This window comes from Diabrotica virgifera, chromosome 3, assembly GCF_917563875.1.
Source record: "Diabrotica virgifera virgifera chromosome 3, PGI_DIABVI_V3a".
Lineage (NCBI taxonomy): Eukaryota > Metazoa > Arthropoda > Insecta > Coleoptera > Chrysomelidae > Diabrotica > Diabrotica virgifera.
In genome coordinates this window covers 7,875,065-7,894,697 of record NC_065445.1, presented here as the reverse complement: position 1 = coordinate 7,894,697, position 19,633 = coordinate 7,875,065, and the positions used below count along the sequence as shown (strand labels likewise).

The following is a 19,633-nucleotide window of genomic DNA, read 5'->3' as shown; positions in this document are numbered from 1 at the left end:
CACTAAACAAGTCGCTTTCAATATGGCGATGGCGACTGTCGAAATTATTTGACACGGAGATGAATGAATGGCCAAAAGCGAGGTTAGGTTTAGTTTAGATGTGTTTTGTTTATTTCTTGCAAGGAAAACTAAATCAAAAGGTATTATAATATAGCTGGGTTTAATTGAAATTTGCTTGTTTTGAGGAATTAGATAGAATAGTATTAAATTAGAAATATAATAATTGAGAATGTCCACAACATGAATCATCAACTCAATGAAAGATGTGAGGTAATAATCTGGGAAAATTAGTAAAAAACAAGGAAAATTAATTACCAGCTATTTTATTGCTGGACATGCTGAAATAAAATCTTCAAGATTTCCTATATTAGTAATATAGCTGTGCAAAGTCCACAGAAAGTGTGCTATTTTGTTTATAAACAAATTAGCGCTCCGAAATCTTTTTTTTTATTATTGCTCTAAAACTCCGAAAATTTTAACTTTAAACCAAAACACTCACATAAAAATTGACAGTAATTTAATTCTGCACATTAATAATTTATTCCAATTTCCTTCGACGGAAATTTTCTTCGGAAAATTCGGGTTTTCCAAACAAAATCTTTAATTTTCAACTAAAATTTGAGGGAAGTAATTATTTATCAATAATTAAATAATTTGGTGACAGTGACATAAATCTTTTTTGTTATGAGTGTCTTGAAGATATGAAAATTTGTATGTACAAAGAAGACCGGAATTAAAAGGTATCTAATGGTTCAAAGATTAAAATCCTGTTGTTTATAACTCTGTCGCAAATGCCGGTCAAATTTGACCGGTTATACCTGGAATCACTCCTCGCAATTCAATTTGTTTTTCTTCGAAAAGGACACAGAAGCCGTGCTCTTTTCAACAGCGTTAACTTAATTTAATTTAATCTAATATTTTCTGAGGGGTTCTATTTGTTTATAAGCCAAAAAATTGTTTCTTTATAACATTCCCGAGACCGCTCAAATGGTCCAATTTCAATCCTGTAAGGTACGTTGAATAGGTATAGTGCTTTTTTATATGAAAATCATAGTTATTCTGGTGTATCATAATCTTTCTGGTTATTATTTCGACCGAAATTTTTTAATTAACATTTTAATTATTGCTAAACTATTGGTTAGATTGTCGCCGGTCTCCTGATATACAGAGAGGGGCTAAATTATGGAATAAATTCATTTTCTCTAAAATGGACGATTTTAGAGAAAAATCCCGAAACAGGTCGATTTTTATTTTTAAATTAAATTTCTTGGCATATATTTCAAACTAGTGACGTCATCCATCCGAGCGTGATGACGTAATTATTTTTTTAAATAGGAATATGGGTTCGTGTTGTAGCTCATTTACAAAGGCGTTCAATTCTCTATTCAGTATTATAAACATTAGTTTCATTATTTATACAGGGAGGCCAAGAAAAATTTTGAATTAAATTAATTGACGCAAGAAGAAGAATGCATGTAATTTATTTAACTCAAAATACATTGTATTGCTGTCAGAAAATAGAAAAAAATGTTTATTTTGCAAATAAACATTGCTTTTAGCTTAAATTAAAAGTTCAAACTGCCAATAGGTAGGAGGGAGTCTGTTTGTGATTTAATTTAAGCGAAAAGAAATGTTTATTTGTGAAATAAACCTTTTTTTCTATTTTCTGACAGCAGTACAATGTATTTTGAGTTAAATAAATTACATACATTCTTCTTTTTGCGCCAATTAATTTAATTCAAAATTTTTTTTTGGCAACCATGTATAAATACCTAATGATATTAATGTTTATATTACTGAATAGAGAATTAAACGCCCTTTCAAATGACCTACCACACGACCCCTATTCCCATTAACAAAATTATCGATTACGTCATCACGCTCAGATGGATGACGTCACTAGTATGAAATATATGCCAAAAAATTGTAATTTAAAAATAAAAATCGACCTCTTTCGGGATTTTGCTCCAAAATCGTCCGTTTTAAAGAAATGAATTTATTCCATAATTTAGCCCCTCTGTATAATCTACTATAATAAATCTTTCATGTCTTCAATTATTTAATTATTGATAAATAATTAGGTACTTCCCTAAAATTTTAATTGAAAATGGCAGATTTTTTGGGAAAACTCGGATTTTCTGAGTAAAATTTTTGTTGAAGGAAATCGGAAAAAAAATAACTTTGTGCAGAACTAAATTACGGTGAATTTTTATTTGAGTGTTTTTGGCTCAAAGGAAAAAATATAGGAGTTACAGACCACTAATTGAAAAAAAAAAGAAGATTTAGGAGTGCTAATTTGTTTATAAATAAAATAACACACTTTCTGCGGACTTGTCATACCCCATATTACTAATATATGCAATCTTAAGATTCGATTTTAGCAATAAAATAGCTGGTAAATAATTTTTCCCAAAAATGGTATTTTTTCGATAATTTTCCCAGACTATCAACAAAATCCAAGAAACCGAAGCGCCAACCCAAATTCTGAGCAGTCTCAACATAATAAGGTTAATATCCCCAAGAATCGCGCGGTGTCGAAATGAAATTGCGACTGTCGAAATGAATTAGAATCAGGGCCCAGATCGCGCACTATCGCACTGTCAATGTGTCAATGTTGACACGTTGATCAAAACGTCAAAAATTGGTCTCTTCCACTTTTCCAGTATCAGAAAACATCCATATCTGCAAGCATATATACGGGCACAAAATATGTAACGTAATTGAATATATTTATTTAATTAAATGAAATACATGTATTTTATTTTTCCTAAAGTATTCCTAAAGTATCAAATTAAAACTCGTTTTTTCATTTAATACATTTGACACCAATTGTCAAATTTGACAGCAATTGTCAAATGAGCACTTTAAAATAAAGTAAGGTTATATTGACGTTTTTCTAGCGTTTGGTTTTGGCCTTGGTTCTTGGTTTAGTGTTTTGATCAATCTTTTAAGAACTCTGGGGTAATGGGAAGTGATAAAAAACGTCGTTCTCGAAGCCGAGATAAAGACAAGCGTAAACGTTCCCGATCTAGAAGCAAAGAACGTTCCGATAGAGAGAAAATTCGCGATTCTGATAGACACAAAAGACATCGCTCTCGTTCAAGAGAAAAAGATTACCCCAGTAGTAGCAAACATGATAAATTCGACAAGGAAAAATATAAAAGCGATAGAGATAAATACGACGACAAGGACAAGAAATATAAAGATGCCAAAAAAGAGGAGGAAGAAGAACTGGAGAAGGTTAAGGTAGAAACCAAAACTGAAGTTAAACAAGAACCAGCGAAGAAGGAACCTCTTTCGTTGGAGGAACTGCTAACAAAAAAGAAAGCGGAAGAAGCAGCTAAAAGTAAACCCGTGTTTCTTACCAAGGAACAAAGAGCTGCAGAGGCACTGAAAAGACGCCAGGAAGAAATTGCTAAAGTGAGGAAACAGCAGGACGAGGAAAGGAAAATTGTAGAAGCTGTTCAAGCTGGTCGAGAAGTAGAAGTTAAACGAGACGATAGGGATTATAGAAGAAACAGGGATAGAGATAGAGAGGAGGAGAAGCAGAAAGATAAGGACAAAGAGAAGGAGCAGGATGCTATTAAAGAGAGGTATTTAGGGCTTATTAAGAAAAAGAGGCGAGTGAGGCGGCTTAATGATAGGAAGTTTGTGTTTGACTGGGATGCTGGAGAAGATACTTCGTTGGATTATAACAATTTGTATAAAGAAAGACATCAGGTATGTATCTAAACTGTTCCTATAAAATGATCTGGTAATTATTTACCAAATGGGTAGATTTTTTATAATCTTCTTCTTCCTGCGCGTTTTTCACCACTAATTTCTGTCCATTGTGTCTTCTTCACCTAAACATTTTTCTCTTAACCCTTGCAGGACGAACCTTTTATTAGAAACAGCAAGTACAAAGGGGGTCAATAAATGTCCACACATAAATTAACCCTTAAACGCCCAACCTTTTTTAGGTTCCATGTACGCCCAAGGGTGGGTAAAAAATGTCCACCTCGAAAATAGCTAATATATTTATTGAGAGTTGTTGGAAGTGGATTAAACTTAAGAATCTTATGCGTAATAAACACAGCATCTTCTAAAATATTAACATAAACAATTTACAAACCTTACAACAAAATTACAATGTACCGGGTGTCCTAATAAGAATGGCTCTCGGCTATATCTCAGGAACCGTTTATAGTAGAGCTTTGAAATAAAAAATTTTATAACAAAAGTTGCCTCAGGAAAAGCCTGGAAATTATTTTCATAATTGTGGGACCACCGCTAGAGGGCGTAATTGAATATCAAAAATTAAAAAATCTAAATTTTACAAAATTTTCCTAATGAAGGGGCACTGGAAATCCGATCGTCGTATTCTTCATAAAATTCTACGCATACTTGATTTGACAAGTTTAGGTCTACCTTTGGAAATAAGAGGTGGGGGTGAGTGGGAACCTTGTTATATAAAACTGGCTGTGAGTCCGGTTCTGCTTAATCAAATTTTGCAAACTTGATCTTGTTGAAGATAGATCTTTTTCATCAATGTAAAAGTTATGATTTCGAACCAACTTACTGAGTAATATGCCAGCTAGAAGGCGTTATTTAATTTTTTTCAGAAATCTAGTGTTCCTTGGAAAATATTAAATACAAACATGCATTTTTAATACCATATTACAAAATTAGCAACAGAATAGCGAAAACCGCATGTTAATACCTTTTTTCTATCTCGAGATTTGTGTAAATTTAAAAACATAACTGTTACTGTCACCGGTAAACGAAATAATTCATTAAAAGTAGTGTGCTATGGAAACAACAAAGAAAAATTTTCCAGCTCTCAACGTATATTAAGTCTTTTCAACGCTTCTCATTTGTTTCGAGCCTCGTTCATATCTCGTATATTAATATTATACACGGATTATACGGCATATGACAGAGGCTCGAAACAAATGAGAAGCGTTGAAAAGCCCTATTACAAAGAAATAAAAACAACTATTTAGTGATGACATAAACGTTCAAATTTTTGCCCATCATTTTCGTTGCAAACATTTACTCTTCAAGAGTAGATTGAACAGCAGTCTCAATTTCTGCTCTCGATATGCTTTGAATGGCGTTTAGTATTCTCTGGATAATGTATTCTAGAGTAGTGTATGATGGGCAACAATTTGAATATTTAGGTCGTCACTAAGTAGTTCTTTTTGTTCTGTGTTATATTTAATTTTAATAGTATTGTTTCTCTTTATATTGTTGTTTTAATTAATTATATTTTTATAGGTTGACATCTGAAAAATGTTATTTTGTTTTTTTCCACAGCACACTACTTTTGATTAACTTAGTTTACCAGTGATAGTAACAGTTATGTATAAAATTTACACGTTTCTTGAGATATCTTGAGATAGAAAAAAGGTATCGACATACGGTTTTCGCTATTCTATTGCTAATTTAATCTAATTTTATAAAGTATGATTAAAAATGCATACTTGTATTTAATATTTTCCAAAGAAAACTAGATTTCTGAAAAAAATTAAATAACGCCTCCCAGCTGGCTTATTACTTATTAGGATGGTTCAAAATTATCACGCTTACATTGAAGAAAAAGATCTGTCTTCAACAAGACCCAGTTTTCAAAATTTGATTTAGCAGAACCGGACTTACAGCCATTTTTTCATAACAAGGTTCCCACTCACCCCCACCTCTTATTTGCAAAGGTAGAGTTAAACTTGTTAAATCAAATATGCGCAAAATTTGATGAAGAATACAATAATCGGATTTCCAATGCCCCTTCATTAGGAAAATTTTGTAAAATTTAGATTTTTTTATTTTTGATAATCAATTACGCCCTCTAGCGGTGGACCCACAATTATGAAAATAATTTCCAGGCTTTTCCTGAGGCAACTTTTGTTATAAAATTTTTTATTTCAAAGCTCTACTATAAACGGTTCCTGAGATATGGCCGAGAGCCATTCTTATTGGGACACCCAGTACATCAAAATTAACATACCAGTAAAAGCCATTAATTCAGATTTGTCGATTTTCTCCACATTCTTCCTTTCAGCCTCCTCATTGGCGGATAATTATGTCGATAATCTAATTATATGTCGATAATTATATGGATTATGTTCCTACCAACGAGAAATTATAAAGAAACCTTTAGTAACAAGTTTTACCAAGGGTTTACTTTTTATGCCCACCCATATTGAACTCAAGATATTACTTTTATTTTCAAAAATATTGGTAAAACCAAATTTACATTCGATAAAGGGCTGTATTTTTAACAATAAATAATTTTTGAAAATTTTTTAAACACGTAATAAATATGTTACAAGGGAATACGCATTAGGTGGACATTTTTTACCCACCCTTGGGCGTTTAAGGGTTAATCAAAGTCATGCTTCTTTATTTAACCTTAATCTTCTTCCTTCTTCCTGGTTCCTTCTTGTATGTAGGCTTTAAAGCCTGTTTCTTCTTCAATATTAGCCTCCTAAATTGTTTAAATTATCACACCATCTTTTTCTTGGCCTACCAATACTTCTGCGTCCATTTGGTGACTTATCTCCTGCTATTCATACTATCATATCCTCTGCCATTCTACTACTGTGTTCGTTCCACTCCTGTTTCTGTTGTGTCACCCATCCATTTATGTCTTCTACATTGCATGATTCTCTATCCAACAGACTTTTCCCTGATATTCGTCCAAGTATTTTTATCTCTGTTGTTTCTAGTAGTCGTCTCGTTTTAGATATATCAGGTCTTGTCTCTGCTGTGTATGTCAATATATGCTGCTTTATAGATTCTTGCTTTTGTGTGTTGTCTTACGTGTTTGTTCTTCCAGATTGTATCATTAAGAGATCCCACCACTTTACTTGCTTGTAGGCTTTGTTGTTGTACCTCCTCTTCAACATCTCCGTAACTGGTTATATCTCTTCCCAGATATCTAAACCCTGCTTCCTGTTTTATTATTTTCCCATCAATTTCGATTTTACATCGTAGTGGGTAGAAATACATTGTATATTGGTATTTTACATTATTTAACCTAATTTAAAAATAACACTTTTACAAATAAAAAAATTATTCTTAGAGGTTAATGAAACAGTTAAAAGATAAGAATTTATAATTTACCTGGAGTCTTGAGTTTCAGTGGAATTGGCATCTTCATAGGATACAGAAACATTTGACTTCTTGCTGTGCTTACCGCATACATACTTCTGGCATTTTGAACAAACTATGGTTGTTTTTGCCAACTTATTGGCCTTTTTTCTTTTAGATGTTGTTAATTTGCAACATGAATGGTATCGTCCCTTTCCATTTTGGGATGGTGTTGAAGGTATTCAATGATAATTATTTATAGTCCACTGTCAAGTTTTTATAAAAGTGTGAGGAAATGAATTAAATTATAGAAATGCTAATTATGGTATATAATAGGGCAGTAGTATGTTGACAACTACTAATTATTTGAGATTTTTAGGAACAAAGGTATTTAGAAAATTGGATATAAATACCAAATGTACCTCTCTTTTCTCTCAGAACTCTTGTAATTACAATTTTTAATATTTCTCCTTTGTTAAAGCTTTTATTTGTACTTACACAATGGTTGTTGTTTTTAGGTGCAATTCTTTGGCAGAGGTAATCTAGCAGGAATCGATATCAAAGCTCAAAAGAGGGATCAGAGCAAGTTTTATGGAGAATTACTTGAAAAAAGAAGAACAGATGCAGAAAAGGCACAAGAGAAGGTGAGGTTAAAGAAGGTGAGAAGACGAGAGGAGAAACAATTGTGGGATGACAGACATTGGACTGACAAGGAGTTGCCGGAGATGACTGAGAGAGATTGGCGGATATTTAGGGAGGATTATAACATCACTATCAAAGGTAGTTTTTATATATTTTATTAAAATCCCATTAATAGTATGTACAGGGTTATTCACTATATTTTGACCCCCCTGTAAACCTCTCTATTTACAGAATTAGAAAAAAAAAGTAAAATACAAAAGTTACACTATTTTTTATGTAGTTTTTGAAAATGATAGTAGAAAAACAAAGAAGGTGCAAACAAAATGGCTGCATATGTTAACTTTGTGAATTTAAATGGAACACTGTGTATATGGTTACACATTTGAATAGAACATTCTAGAATAGAATAAATGGAATAAATCTAAATGAATAAATGGATGCCTCAGAAGTCAAACGGTGTAAATGACTAAATTTAAACATTCTCCCTAAAAATGACTTATGAGATATAACACTTATTATTATAATATAACAGTATTATTATTTCCTGGTTTGTATTTATGAATATGTGATAAATAAAGACAGTTTATTTGTTTTTTATAACTACTTATATTTTTGTAACTATTGTCAAATACATCTTAGTATCTCATTTTAAACACTTATTGACTTAAACTAATTGGCTTCTGAGGCATCGAAATATATCATAAATATCTAGCATCTCGCTTAAATGTCTATCATAAATATCTAAATAAACTGAACTAAATATCTAGTATCTTCCTTATTCTTCCAGATAAGCCCATCAAACTCTATATGGAAATGTTCGTTACAGAATGTTCTATTCAAATGTGTAACTATATACAGGGTGTCCCATTTAAGTTAACAAAGTTAACATCTGCGGGCATTTTGTTTGCACTTCTTTGTTTTTCTACTATCATTTTCGAAAACTACATAAAAATTGTGTAACTTTTATATTTTACATTCTTTTCTAATTCTGTAAATAAAGCAGTTTACGTGGGGGGTCAAAATATAATGAATAACCCTGTACAATTATTAATTTAATAATCAACTATTCTAAATGGGAAATAAGCCACAATTTAACTAAAAATATGATTTTATTAACGTTTCGACGTCCACATCGGATGTCGTTGTCAAAATACAAAAATGCCACAAGGAAATAGTTTCAAAACAACATTAAGAAACCGGTATGGGCCTAGCGTGAGTCAAAATTTTACTATTTTGACAACAACATCTGATGTGGACGTCGAAACGGTAATAAAATCTTTTTTTAGTTAAATTGTGGCTTATTTCCTATTTAGAATAGTTGATTACAAAAATTCCACAAGGAAATAGCTTCAGAACAATATTAATTTAATTATATAATTATTGAACTCGGTAAATATATTATTCTAATTGGGAAATAAGCCACTATTTATGATTGCGTTCCTGGGACGACTTTATTGAAAGATAGTTATGTTACATGAAATCAACTTTAACTTAAGGATATCTGTCACAAAAATCATAGCACGTGATTTTTCTTTAAAAAGACCACCACATGCAATGGTGACAGTAAAATTATCGTGTTAGTCATTCCATAGTAAATCACAAGGAAAACCAGGAAAAAATTCGGTATAAGGAATTGTGTGTTCGGTAGGCCAATTATGTTGACCAAAAGTTGATCTAAGCACACGAAATACATACCTCATAGAACACCTATTTTCGTAATACAGCAGAATATTTCTAGATGCTGTGCTGGGCTAAGTCTTTCCAGCATAAAATGTCAAACAATACTGAATAAAAACGCAACGTTAGGTGATGCAATTCATCCACGATCTCCCATCAAATCCCCACCAAAAAAAGTGTGTAAATGAATCACCTGTTATATACTTTCCTTTTTATTTTATTTATTATTTATTGACGGGCCGAAGTCCATTAGTACATAAAACAATTAAAATGTCACACAAACTAGAAAAACAATTCAAAATAAGATCTAGTACAAAATTGGTAAATACATAAACAATAATAAAATTACTTGCTCTCATTTAACAATTGAGAGCTAATCCTATAATATAAAGTAATAAAATCTAAATATCTAAGACAATAACAGTAATTGACAAATTAGTCCTGAAATTAAAACATTAATTTAAATATAAATGTAATTGTGTGGAAAACGCAGTAAAGTCGTTCATAAAGAAATCAATATGCGGAGATAATGTGTTTGCTAATTTAATAGTTTTACAGAGATAGGAACTTGAACCATAGTTTGTACGGTTAATGACTTCGTGGAAGGTGGTCACAGAATGGGTGGTTCTTGAAGGTACACATAAACCAATTTTATTTAAGAGTGAGGTACAGAATTTATGACCATGAATTAAGTTATATAAGAAGCAAAGATCTTTATGTTGACGATGACTCTGTAATGTGTCACGTCAAATAATTTGCAGTAAAAACTTTGACCAGTGAAATGCATCTTATAAGCATAATAACGTAAGAATTTACGCTGAACTTGTTCGATTTTATTAATGTGACAATTATATTGAGGTGACCAAACACATGATGCATAATCTAAATGTGGTCTAACCAAAGAACAATAAAGAAGTTTTAAAGAATGACCAGTCGTAAAGTCATAGCTACATCTTTTAACAAAGCCAAGCATCTTTAATGACTTAGAAACCATGCTATTAATGTGTAGGTTGAAATTCAAGTTAGTGTCAAAAGTAACACCAGATCTATAACTGAGTCAACTAATTGTAACCCAGTGTCCCGTATATAGTAAGAATTATTCTCAAAGTTTTTTAGTCGAGTAAAAGTTATAGCATGGTATTTGTTTGTAAGTCCATACCATTAAGTGAGCACCATTCCACAAGATTATTAAGATCTGATTGCAAATTAGCGATCCAAATCAGAGTTAATTATGTGAAATAATTTAAGGTCATCAGCAAATAGAAGAAATTGAGCAAAATTGAAACTTTTATTTATGTCATTTATAAATAAATTAAAAAAGATAGGTCCTAAATGGGAGCCTTGAGGTACCCCCGATTTAACTATAATTTCATTAGAGAAATAATTATTAATACGAACTATCTGCCTTCTATCTAATAGATAATTTCGAATCCAACTAAGTAGAGGATCAGAGAAACCTAACTGTTCGATCTTATGTAACAATAACGTATGGTTGACCCTGTCAAATGCCTTGGAAAAGTCTGTATAAATCGCATCTACCTGTTGTTTGCTTTCCAAGGCTTAATTTAAGAAGGAGGTATAATTTAACAAGTTCATTTCAGTTGATCTCCCCATAACAAAACCATGCTGTTGTTCAATTATTACGTTTTGTATAGTAGGCTTAATTTTTTCACATATTAAACTCTCGACCAGTTTAGGTATAGTATTAAGGATACTAATAGGTCTGTAGCTTTGAACCCTGCTTCTATCGCGATTCTTGAATATCGGTGATATAAAACTAATTTTCCAAACGAAAGGAATTCACTCGTTTGTAATGATTTTTGAAAAATAAAGAAAAAGGGACGAGTAAGATTAAAACTACAGTATTTCAGTAACTTGGGTGAGATTCCATCAGGCCCTGGACCCTTATGTATGTTTAGCTGAGATAATTTGGTATATACCTCTAAAATAGATAAGTCAAAACTAGCAATGTTGAAACTAGTGTTAGCCCTTGAACTATTTGGAATAGGACATTCGTCCTCACTATATACTGCAGCAAAGTACGGAGCAAACATCTTGGCTATGGTAGGACCATCGGAACTGGTTTGGCCATTATGGTTTAAAGTGTTCGGAATGCTATTATTGTTCCTTTTAGAATTTACGAACCTCCAGAAGCTTTTAATGTTACTGTGAAGTGTATGTTCAACGGTTGCTACAAATTGATTGTATGCTTGACCTGATAAGGACTTGCATATCGACCTTAATCTAGAAAATTCATTATAGTCTTGAGGTAACCTGGTCACCTGGCCTATAGTCACTTTAAATTTCTTTCAAGACGACTAATGATATAATTCTTATCTTGTGTCTCTTTGGTTTATTCCTAATTTCTTATTTAGCATACCATAGATTTCTTATTGTTTTTTAATGTTTTAGGTGGAAAAATACCTGAACCAATACGAACCTGGAAAGAATCTGGCATTCAAAAAGAACTTCTAGAAATTATCGAAAAGATCGGATACAAGGATCCAACTCCTATCCAACGTCAGGCCATTCCAATCGGAATGCAAAACAGAGACATCATCGGTGTAGCAGAAACCGGTTCTGGTAAAACGCTGGCGTTCTTAATTCCGCTTCTATCGTGGATTCAAAGCTTGCCGAAGCTAGAACGCAACGAAGATGCAGATCAAGGCCCCTATGCGATTATTTTGGCTCCTACGAGAGAGTTGGCACAACAAATCGAAGAAGAAACTGTTAAGTTTGGTCAACCGTTGGGAATAAGAACCGTGGTAGTGGTTGGTGGTCTTAGCAGAGAAGAACAAGGTTTTAGACTACGTCTTGGGTGTGAAATTGTCATTGCTACACCGGGTCGTCTCATCGACGTCTTAGAAAATCGGTACTTGGTCTTGAACCAATGTACATACATTGTACTTGATGAAGCCGATAGGATGATAGATTTGGGTTTTGAGCCTGACGTGCAAAAGATCTTGGAGTACATGCCTGTCACAAATTTGAAGCCCGATTCAGAAGAAGCCGAAGACAGTCGATTGCTATTGGCGAACTACAACAGTAAGAAAAAGTACAGGCAAACTGTCATGTTTACAGCTACGATGCCTCCAGCTGTAGAAAGATTGGCTAGGACTTATCTGCGTCGTCCGGCTGTAGTATATATCGGTTCTATAGGAAAACCGGTAGAAAGAGTCGAACAGATAGTGCATATTGTGGGCGAAAACGACAAGAGGAAGAAACTTATGGAGTACTTATCGAGAGGTAAAGTGTGTATAACGTTCAGCAAGGATATTTTGCTGATGTGTTTTCTTTTGTAGGTTTTGAACCTCCAGTTATCATCTTCGTTAACCAGAAGAAGGGGGCGGACGTGCTGGCCAAAGGTTTGGAAAAACTTGGATACAATGCGTGTACTTTGCACGGTGGTAAAGGACAAGAACAGAGAGAGTATGCTCTGGCGAGTCTCAAAGGGGGATCCAAAGATATTTTGGTTGCCACTGACGTTGCTGGTAGAGGTATCGATATTAAGGACGTTTCTATGGTCATTAACTATGACATGGCGAAGACTATTGAAGGTAAGCTACCTTATTTTCTTCTTAATATCTGCAGCATTTACGTTTACATCTTTTTTCACTTATTTATTTTGATATTTACGCATACTTTAGCTGTCATCTTTATACATAATCGTGTATAAAGGTGACAGGTTAAAATATTCGTAGGTTGCTCTTTCGAATCCAGCTCGAAGGACCAATATATGTGCCGATCAAGGCGAAGTTAAAATAATCTGCAGCGATCTGATGATGATGGAAAACACATAACCGCTTACTTTATACATACTAGTAGACACACGGGTATCTAATTGCTAGGCTTATGGGTTAATCCGACACGTTCTCACATAGTACATTTTTTAAAGGTAAAATATTGCAAAACCTCTAAATTTTAAAGAACCGCTTGGATTTACATGAAATTTGGCATGCACATAGCTAACAAGTCATAGAAAAAAAGTGATATTGTGCCGATGTGTGCTTTTGTCCTAGGGGTGAGTTTCACCAGCTTATGGGGGTGAAAAATATATGTTCGAAATAAGAACGGAAATGGATAAAATGACTTTTGCTCTATAAGTTTTTTCACTAAGTTAATACTTTTCGAGTTATTTGCGAGTGAATATGTTAATTTTTCTACAAAATAACCACGTTTTCAGACGGTTTTTCGCAAGTAAACTCAAAAAGTAAGTATTTGGTCGAAAAAAAATTCTTAAAAAAAATATAGCACATAAAAAAGTGAAAAACATGATGTATATATTAGGTGACTATACCTAGTAGAAGCAGAGTTATAGCTAATGAAAAATAGGTTCATATTCGTCAAATTCCAAATCGAATATTTTAACGTGCCATAACCAAAAACGAAGCACTTTTTTGGGGAAAACTCATTTTAACTTTTTTAAAGGGTTTAACAAATGCTTATTTTTGTTTTTTAACAAAAATTTTTAGCATCAAAAGTAAACAAGTTACGCTCAAAATAAAGTTGGTCCCTTTTTTGGTAAGAAATCGGGAAAATCACCCCCTAATTAGCATTTCAAATGAACTTAATTGTTATCACTTCACAAGTTTTTTTACTCGCGTAAGTATTGATCATATTTATGATCTGTAAGTTTCATCGGTTCAAAGTCCTTATTTTTAAGAGAGCTGTAGTTAAAAGGGTTTGAACGAGTCACTTATCACGAGTGTATGCAAATTTAGAAACACCGAATCTTAACCAATTTCTGTCTTAGAGAAGAACAAAAAAAATACAAAATATTCAGAAAAGTAAAGCCAACTTTTTTATTGTTTAAAATTTTTGGTATCTCTAATAATTTTTAAGTTAATTTGAAAAAAAGCATTTTTTTCAAAATTAAAATTTTTAAAATTTTACTTAAAACCAAATTTTTTCAAAAATAAGCACTTTGAATCGATGAAACTTACAGATCATAATAAAACACAGCATAAGTAAAATAACTTGTGACGCGGTAACGATTAATTTCATTTAAGTTGCTAATTGGGGGGTAATCTTCCTGATTTTTTTTGCCAAAACAAAAGGGACCAACTTTATTTTGAGCGTAACTTGCTTACATTTGATGCTAGAAATTTTTTTTATAAAAACGGAAATAAAGCGTTATATTTCACATTGAATTATTCTATTTGGAATTTGTCGAATATGAACCTATTTTTCATTAGCTATAACTCTGCTTTTGCTAGGTATAGAGACCTAATATATACACCGTTTTTTCATTTTTTATAGGCTATAGTTTTGCTAAGAATATTTTTTTCGACAAAATGCTTACGTTAAAAACCGTCTAAAAACGTGGTTATTTTGTTGAAAAATTAACATATTCACTTACAAATAACTTGAAAAGTATTGATTTGGTGAAAAAACTCTATAGAACAAAAGTTGCTTAAAATTAGTTAGTTTATCCATTTCGGGACTTATCTTTTACATATATTTTTTCACCCTATCACCTTTTCACTTTTTTTCTTTGACATGTTAGCTATGCGTATGCCAAATTTCATGTCAATCCAAGCGGTTCTTTAAAATATACAGCAAAAACCGTGAAAGAATGTACTAACATGTGACTTTCATGTCTGTCATGTCATATGACTGTCATGTCATAGTATTGTTACTCTGCTTTAAAATAACTTTATTCAAATACCAACAATATTACTATTACAATACTTTATAACGTTTATAACTTTAACACAATGACAGCTATTATAAATGTCAAATACAACTGTTCTATAAACTGTTAATTCTCCATATTTACGTACATTTTCTGACGTTCTAGACCAGAGACATGTAAAGAAAATAGACTTGGCTAGGGATATGCTACTCAATGCATCGGGGTGTAACGTCGATATCAAGTACGGTGGTTTAGCTATCTTTGTCTGTCGTGCGAGTGTGAGCGTATCTACCAAGAGGTGGGAGTAACGGAGCGACAGTGACACACAGGCGGCGGCCATCATATGCTAGAGAGAGAAAGCAAAGCACCGGTAGATAGTCTGGGCTGATTATCGGAGAATAAGCCATTTTTGGGAAAAGTTATTTACCAGCAATTTTATTGCTGGAATCGAATCTTATGATTGTATATATTAATAATATAGGTATGCAAAGTCCGCAGATAGTGTGTTACTTTTTTTATAAACAAAATGGCGCCCGAAAATCGTGTTTTTTTCAATTTTTGATCTATAACTCCAAAGATTTTAACTTCACACCAAAAACACTCAAATAAGAATTCACCGCAATTAAATTCTGCATAGAGACGTGTTTTTTCCGATTTACTTCGATGAAAACTTTCACCGGAAAAAGCGGGTTTTTCCAACAAAATCTTTAATTTTCAACTAAACTTTAAGATAAGTAATTGTTAATAAATAATTAAATAGCTTGGTAATGTAAAAACCCTTTTCGTATAGATTATAATTCCAGAAGCCGATGGAAATTGAACGAACAGTTTAGCAACAATTGAATTGTTAATTAAAAATCTACGGTCGCTATAATAACGACAATAATTATGATGCATAAGAATAACTATGATTTTTTCATAAAAAGACACTATACCTATCTAATGTACTTTACAGAATTGAAATTGGGCTATTTAAGCGGGCTCAGGAATATTTTAAAATTATAAAGAATTTTTTGGCTTATAAACAAATAGAATATCTCGGGAAATATTAAACCAAATTAAATTATAAAAACGGTATTCGAAAAACAGCGGCAGGACGCTTCTTTTAAAAGAAAAAACGTTTAATTATGATTAGCAGTTCCTGAGATACATCCGGTCAAAGTTGACCGGAATTTACGGCAAAGTTATAAACACGAGGATCATAATTTTCAAACCATCACCTTTTTATTTTTGTCCTCTTTCTCCACACCAATTTTCATATCCTTAAAATACTCATAACATATATTATTATAATAAAACTATCGATAATACGTGTGAAAATTGCCAAAAATAGCAAAATTCCAATCAAAAATTAGGTTGGAGAAAATGTAACCCTCAAAGTTCAAAATCGGTATACGTTAAAAAAATGCACTTTCTCGGCTTCTCATGGAGCAATTTCCATCATTCTTTTTTTGTTCCCAAGTAATTCGAGTAGAGCCATCGAACTAACGCATTATTAAATGTCAAACTTGCTTTTGTTTTGTTATAATAAATGAATTTATTTATTATAACACAAAATTTTAATTTGTTTAAATAAAAATTGTTTAAATAATTATACAGCTTTCAAATGAGAATATTTATGTTTTTAACTGTAAAAGGTACACTTGTAGTAAGTTTATCTAAAAAAGCCTACAAGTGGAAAAAATATGTAGTTTTCTGTTCTTATAAATAAATTAATCTATTATAACAAAACAAAAGCAAGTTTGACATTTAATAATGCGTTAGTTCGATGGCTCTACTCGAGTTATTAGGGAATAAAAAAAGAATGAAGGAAATTGCTCCATGAGAAGCCGAGAAAGTGCATTTTTTTAACGTATACCGATTTTGAACTTTGAGGGTTACATTTTCTCCAACCTAATTTTTGATTGGAATTTTGCTATTTTTGGCAATTTTCACACGTATTATCGATAGTTTTTATTATAATAATATATGTTATGAGTATTTTAAACATATGAAAATTGGTGTGGAGAAAGAGAACAAAAATAAAAAGGTGATGGTTTAAAAATTTTGATCCTATTGTTTATATATTTGCCGTAAATTCCGGTCAACTTTGACTGGTTGTATCTCAGGAACCACTCGTCATAATTAAACGTTTTTTCTTTTAAAAGAAGCGTCCTGCCGCTGTCTTTCGAATACCGTTTTCACCATTTAATTTAGTTTAATATTTCCCGAGATATTCTATTTGTTTATAAGCCAAAAAATTGTTTATAATTTTAAGATATTCCTGAGGCCGCTTAAATAGTCCAGTTTCAATTCTGTTAAGTACATTAGATATGTATAGTGTCTTTTTATGAAAAAATCATAGTTATTCGTATGCATCATAATTATTGTCGTTATTATAGCGACCGTAAATTTTTAATTAACAATTCAATTGTTGCTAAACTGTTTATTCAATTTCCATGGGCTTCTGGAATTATGATCTATACGAAAAGGGCTTTTACATTACCAAGTTATTTAAATATTGTATAACAATTACTTATCTAAAATTTTAGTTGAATATTAAAGATTTTGTTGGAAAAACCCGCTTTTTCCGGGGAAAGTTTTCGTCAAACTGAATCGGGAAAAACACGTCTCTGTGCAGAATTTAATTGCGGTCAATTTTTATTTGGGTGTTTTTGGTGTAAAGTTAAAATCTTTGGAGTTATAGAGCAAAAATTGAAAGAAACACGATGTTCGGGCGCCATTTTGTTTATAAAAAAAGTAGCACACTATCTGCGGACTTTGCATACCTATATTATTAATACATACAATAATAAGATTCGATTCCAGCAATAAAATTGCTGGTAAATAACTTTTCCTTGTATTTTGCTAATTAGCCCAGAGTAAGAGGGAGATAGATAGACCACGGACCCGAACTGCTCCGCGTTACGCTATTTTTCCGAGTTGGCCAAATCTATGTGTATAAGATCTTTGTTCTAGACGCCACTAAACATTACTGGGTTATTCCATGACATCTCGAATATTCTCCGACTTAATACTTCTTCTTTTAGGACTATCAAGGGACTTTTTCTATGTAGGATCAATCTAACGGAACTATAGTAACAGTATATTAAATTAGAATTGTTTTTCTGATAGATCATCATCATGATGAAGCCCTTAAACAATGGAAGAAGAAGTGCAATGGAGGAAAGAAGAATCCCTAAAAAAGTGTTACAATAGACCCCCATAGAAAAACACAAACGAGGAAGACCAGCAACTACATGGATAAAGGGCATCTCCAAGGCGATGTCGGAAAAAAAATTTAAGAGAAGACTGTCACAATAGAAAGGAGTGGCGATTAGGAACGGAAAGGCGTAGAACGTTTTAAAACCGATTTAATATTTTCTGATAGGTTTTACGAGAAAAAGAATATCAAAACAAAACAAATCCTTTGATCACTATGATGTTTTTTACAAATATTCGATCTGCCTGATAGCCTGATTGTTTACTTTTTGTGAACTGTTTACTTCTCGACTTAAAAGTAAACAGTGCAACAAGTGAATGGTCCAGGACTGTATTAGCTCAATGTGCCCGTGTGTCTGCTAGCGTGGCGGTTACTGTATTTACCTATGTATTCTCCAGTTTCCTTATTGGATTCGCTTGTAAATTCCATTTCAAAGCTGCACTTTGAACTTTATGCTGATGGCTAGCTTGTAACTCTAAATCTTCTTTTTCAGATTACACTCACCGTATCGGTCGTACTGGTCGTGCCGGTAAGACTGGTATCGCTGTCAGTTTCTGCACCAATGACGACTCAGCGCTCTTCTACGATCTTAAGCAGATGTTGCTATCATCGCCAGTATCTTCGTGTCCACCAGAATTGATGAATCACTCTGAGTGTCAATTGAAGCCCAATCAGCCGAAGAGGAGGAGGGACGAGATGATTTTTGCCTAAAATCGGGCACGGGATTATTTGTAGCATTTAATTTTTTTGTTATTAATGTAATAATAGTGAATATATTTGTAATTGGTGTTTTATTAAACCCAAATTAATGTGTTCATTTGTATGCAGGACGTCTTCAAAAATATTGATGAAGCAGTAGCAAATTTCACCCATACTCCAACAAAATTATACTTATATGATTAAACCAGATCAAACCCAAAATAAACATATAAGTTTATGGTCCAATTGCGGACAAACCAGAGAGTGATATTGAAACTTTCTACGAAAAGATATACTTACAATGTTTTACATTTATACACCACTTGACAAGTTACTTTGCTGTACAATGATCTCAATGTATATTGCCTATGTCCAGCAGAACGATTTACGTACTGTACAATAAGGGTCTTTTAAATTTTCTGATTACCAATACATTTTGTTTATGAAGTACAGTATCCAGAAACTATTACTTATGTACAACCGCCCATACATACTCAACAATCGCCAGAATCATGTAATATGCCTCATTTCCCACTTTTATATTCAAACAACTGCCAGCAATGCATAGGCAGCTAAATCAAAGTGATTATGTATCTTCTTACAATATACTTTAAGATTAATAAAAATTAGTCGCAGAATTTTGTACTTTTTGAATGTATCTTTATTAAAGTTTAATTATTTCAAGTATATTTTCATTATTTATGCAT

At 32.4% G+C, this 19,633-nt stretch overlaps 1 protein-coding gene across 1 annotated transcript; it reads left to right on the top strand.

The window, feature by feature from the left end:
• Nucleotides 1-2,889: 2,889 nt before the first annotated feature.
• Nucleotides 2,890-19,010, top strand: LOC114330106 (probable ATP-dependent RNA helicase DDX23). Its single transcript, XM_028279424.2, has 5 exons — nt 2,890-3,720; nt 7,590-7,851; nt 11,803-12,636; nt 12,693-12,947; nt 18,721-19,010. The coding sequence occupies exons 1-5, from the start codon at nt 2,965-2,967 to the stop codon at nt 18,936-18,938; spliced, it is 2,325 nt and encodes a 774-aa protein (XP_028135225.1). The 5' UTR covers nt 2,890-2,964; the 3' UTR covers nt 18,939-19,010.
• Nucleotides 19,011-19,633: the final 623 nt, after the last annotated feature.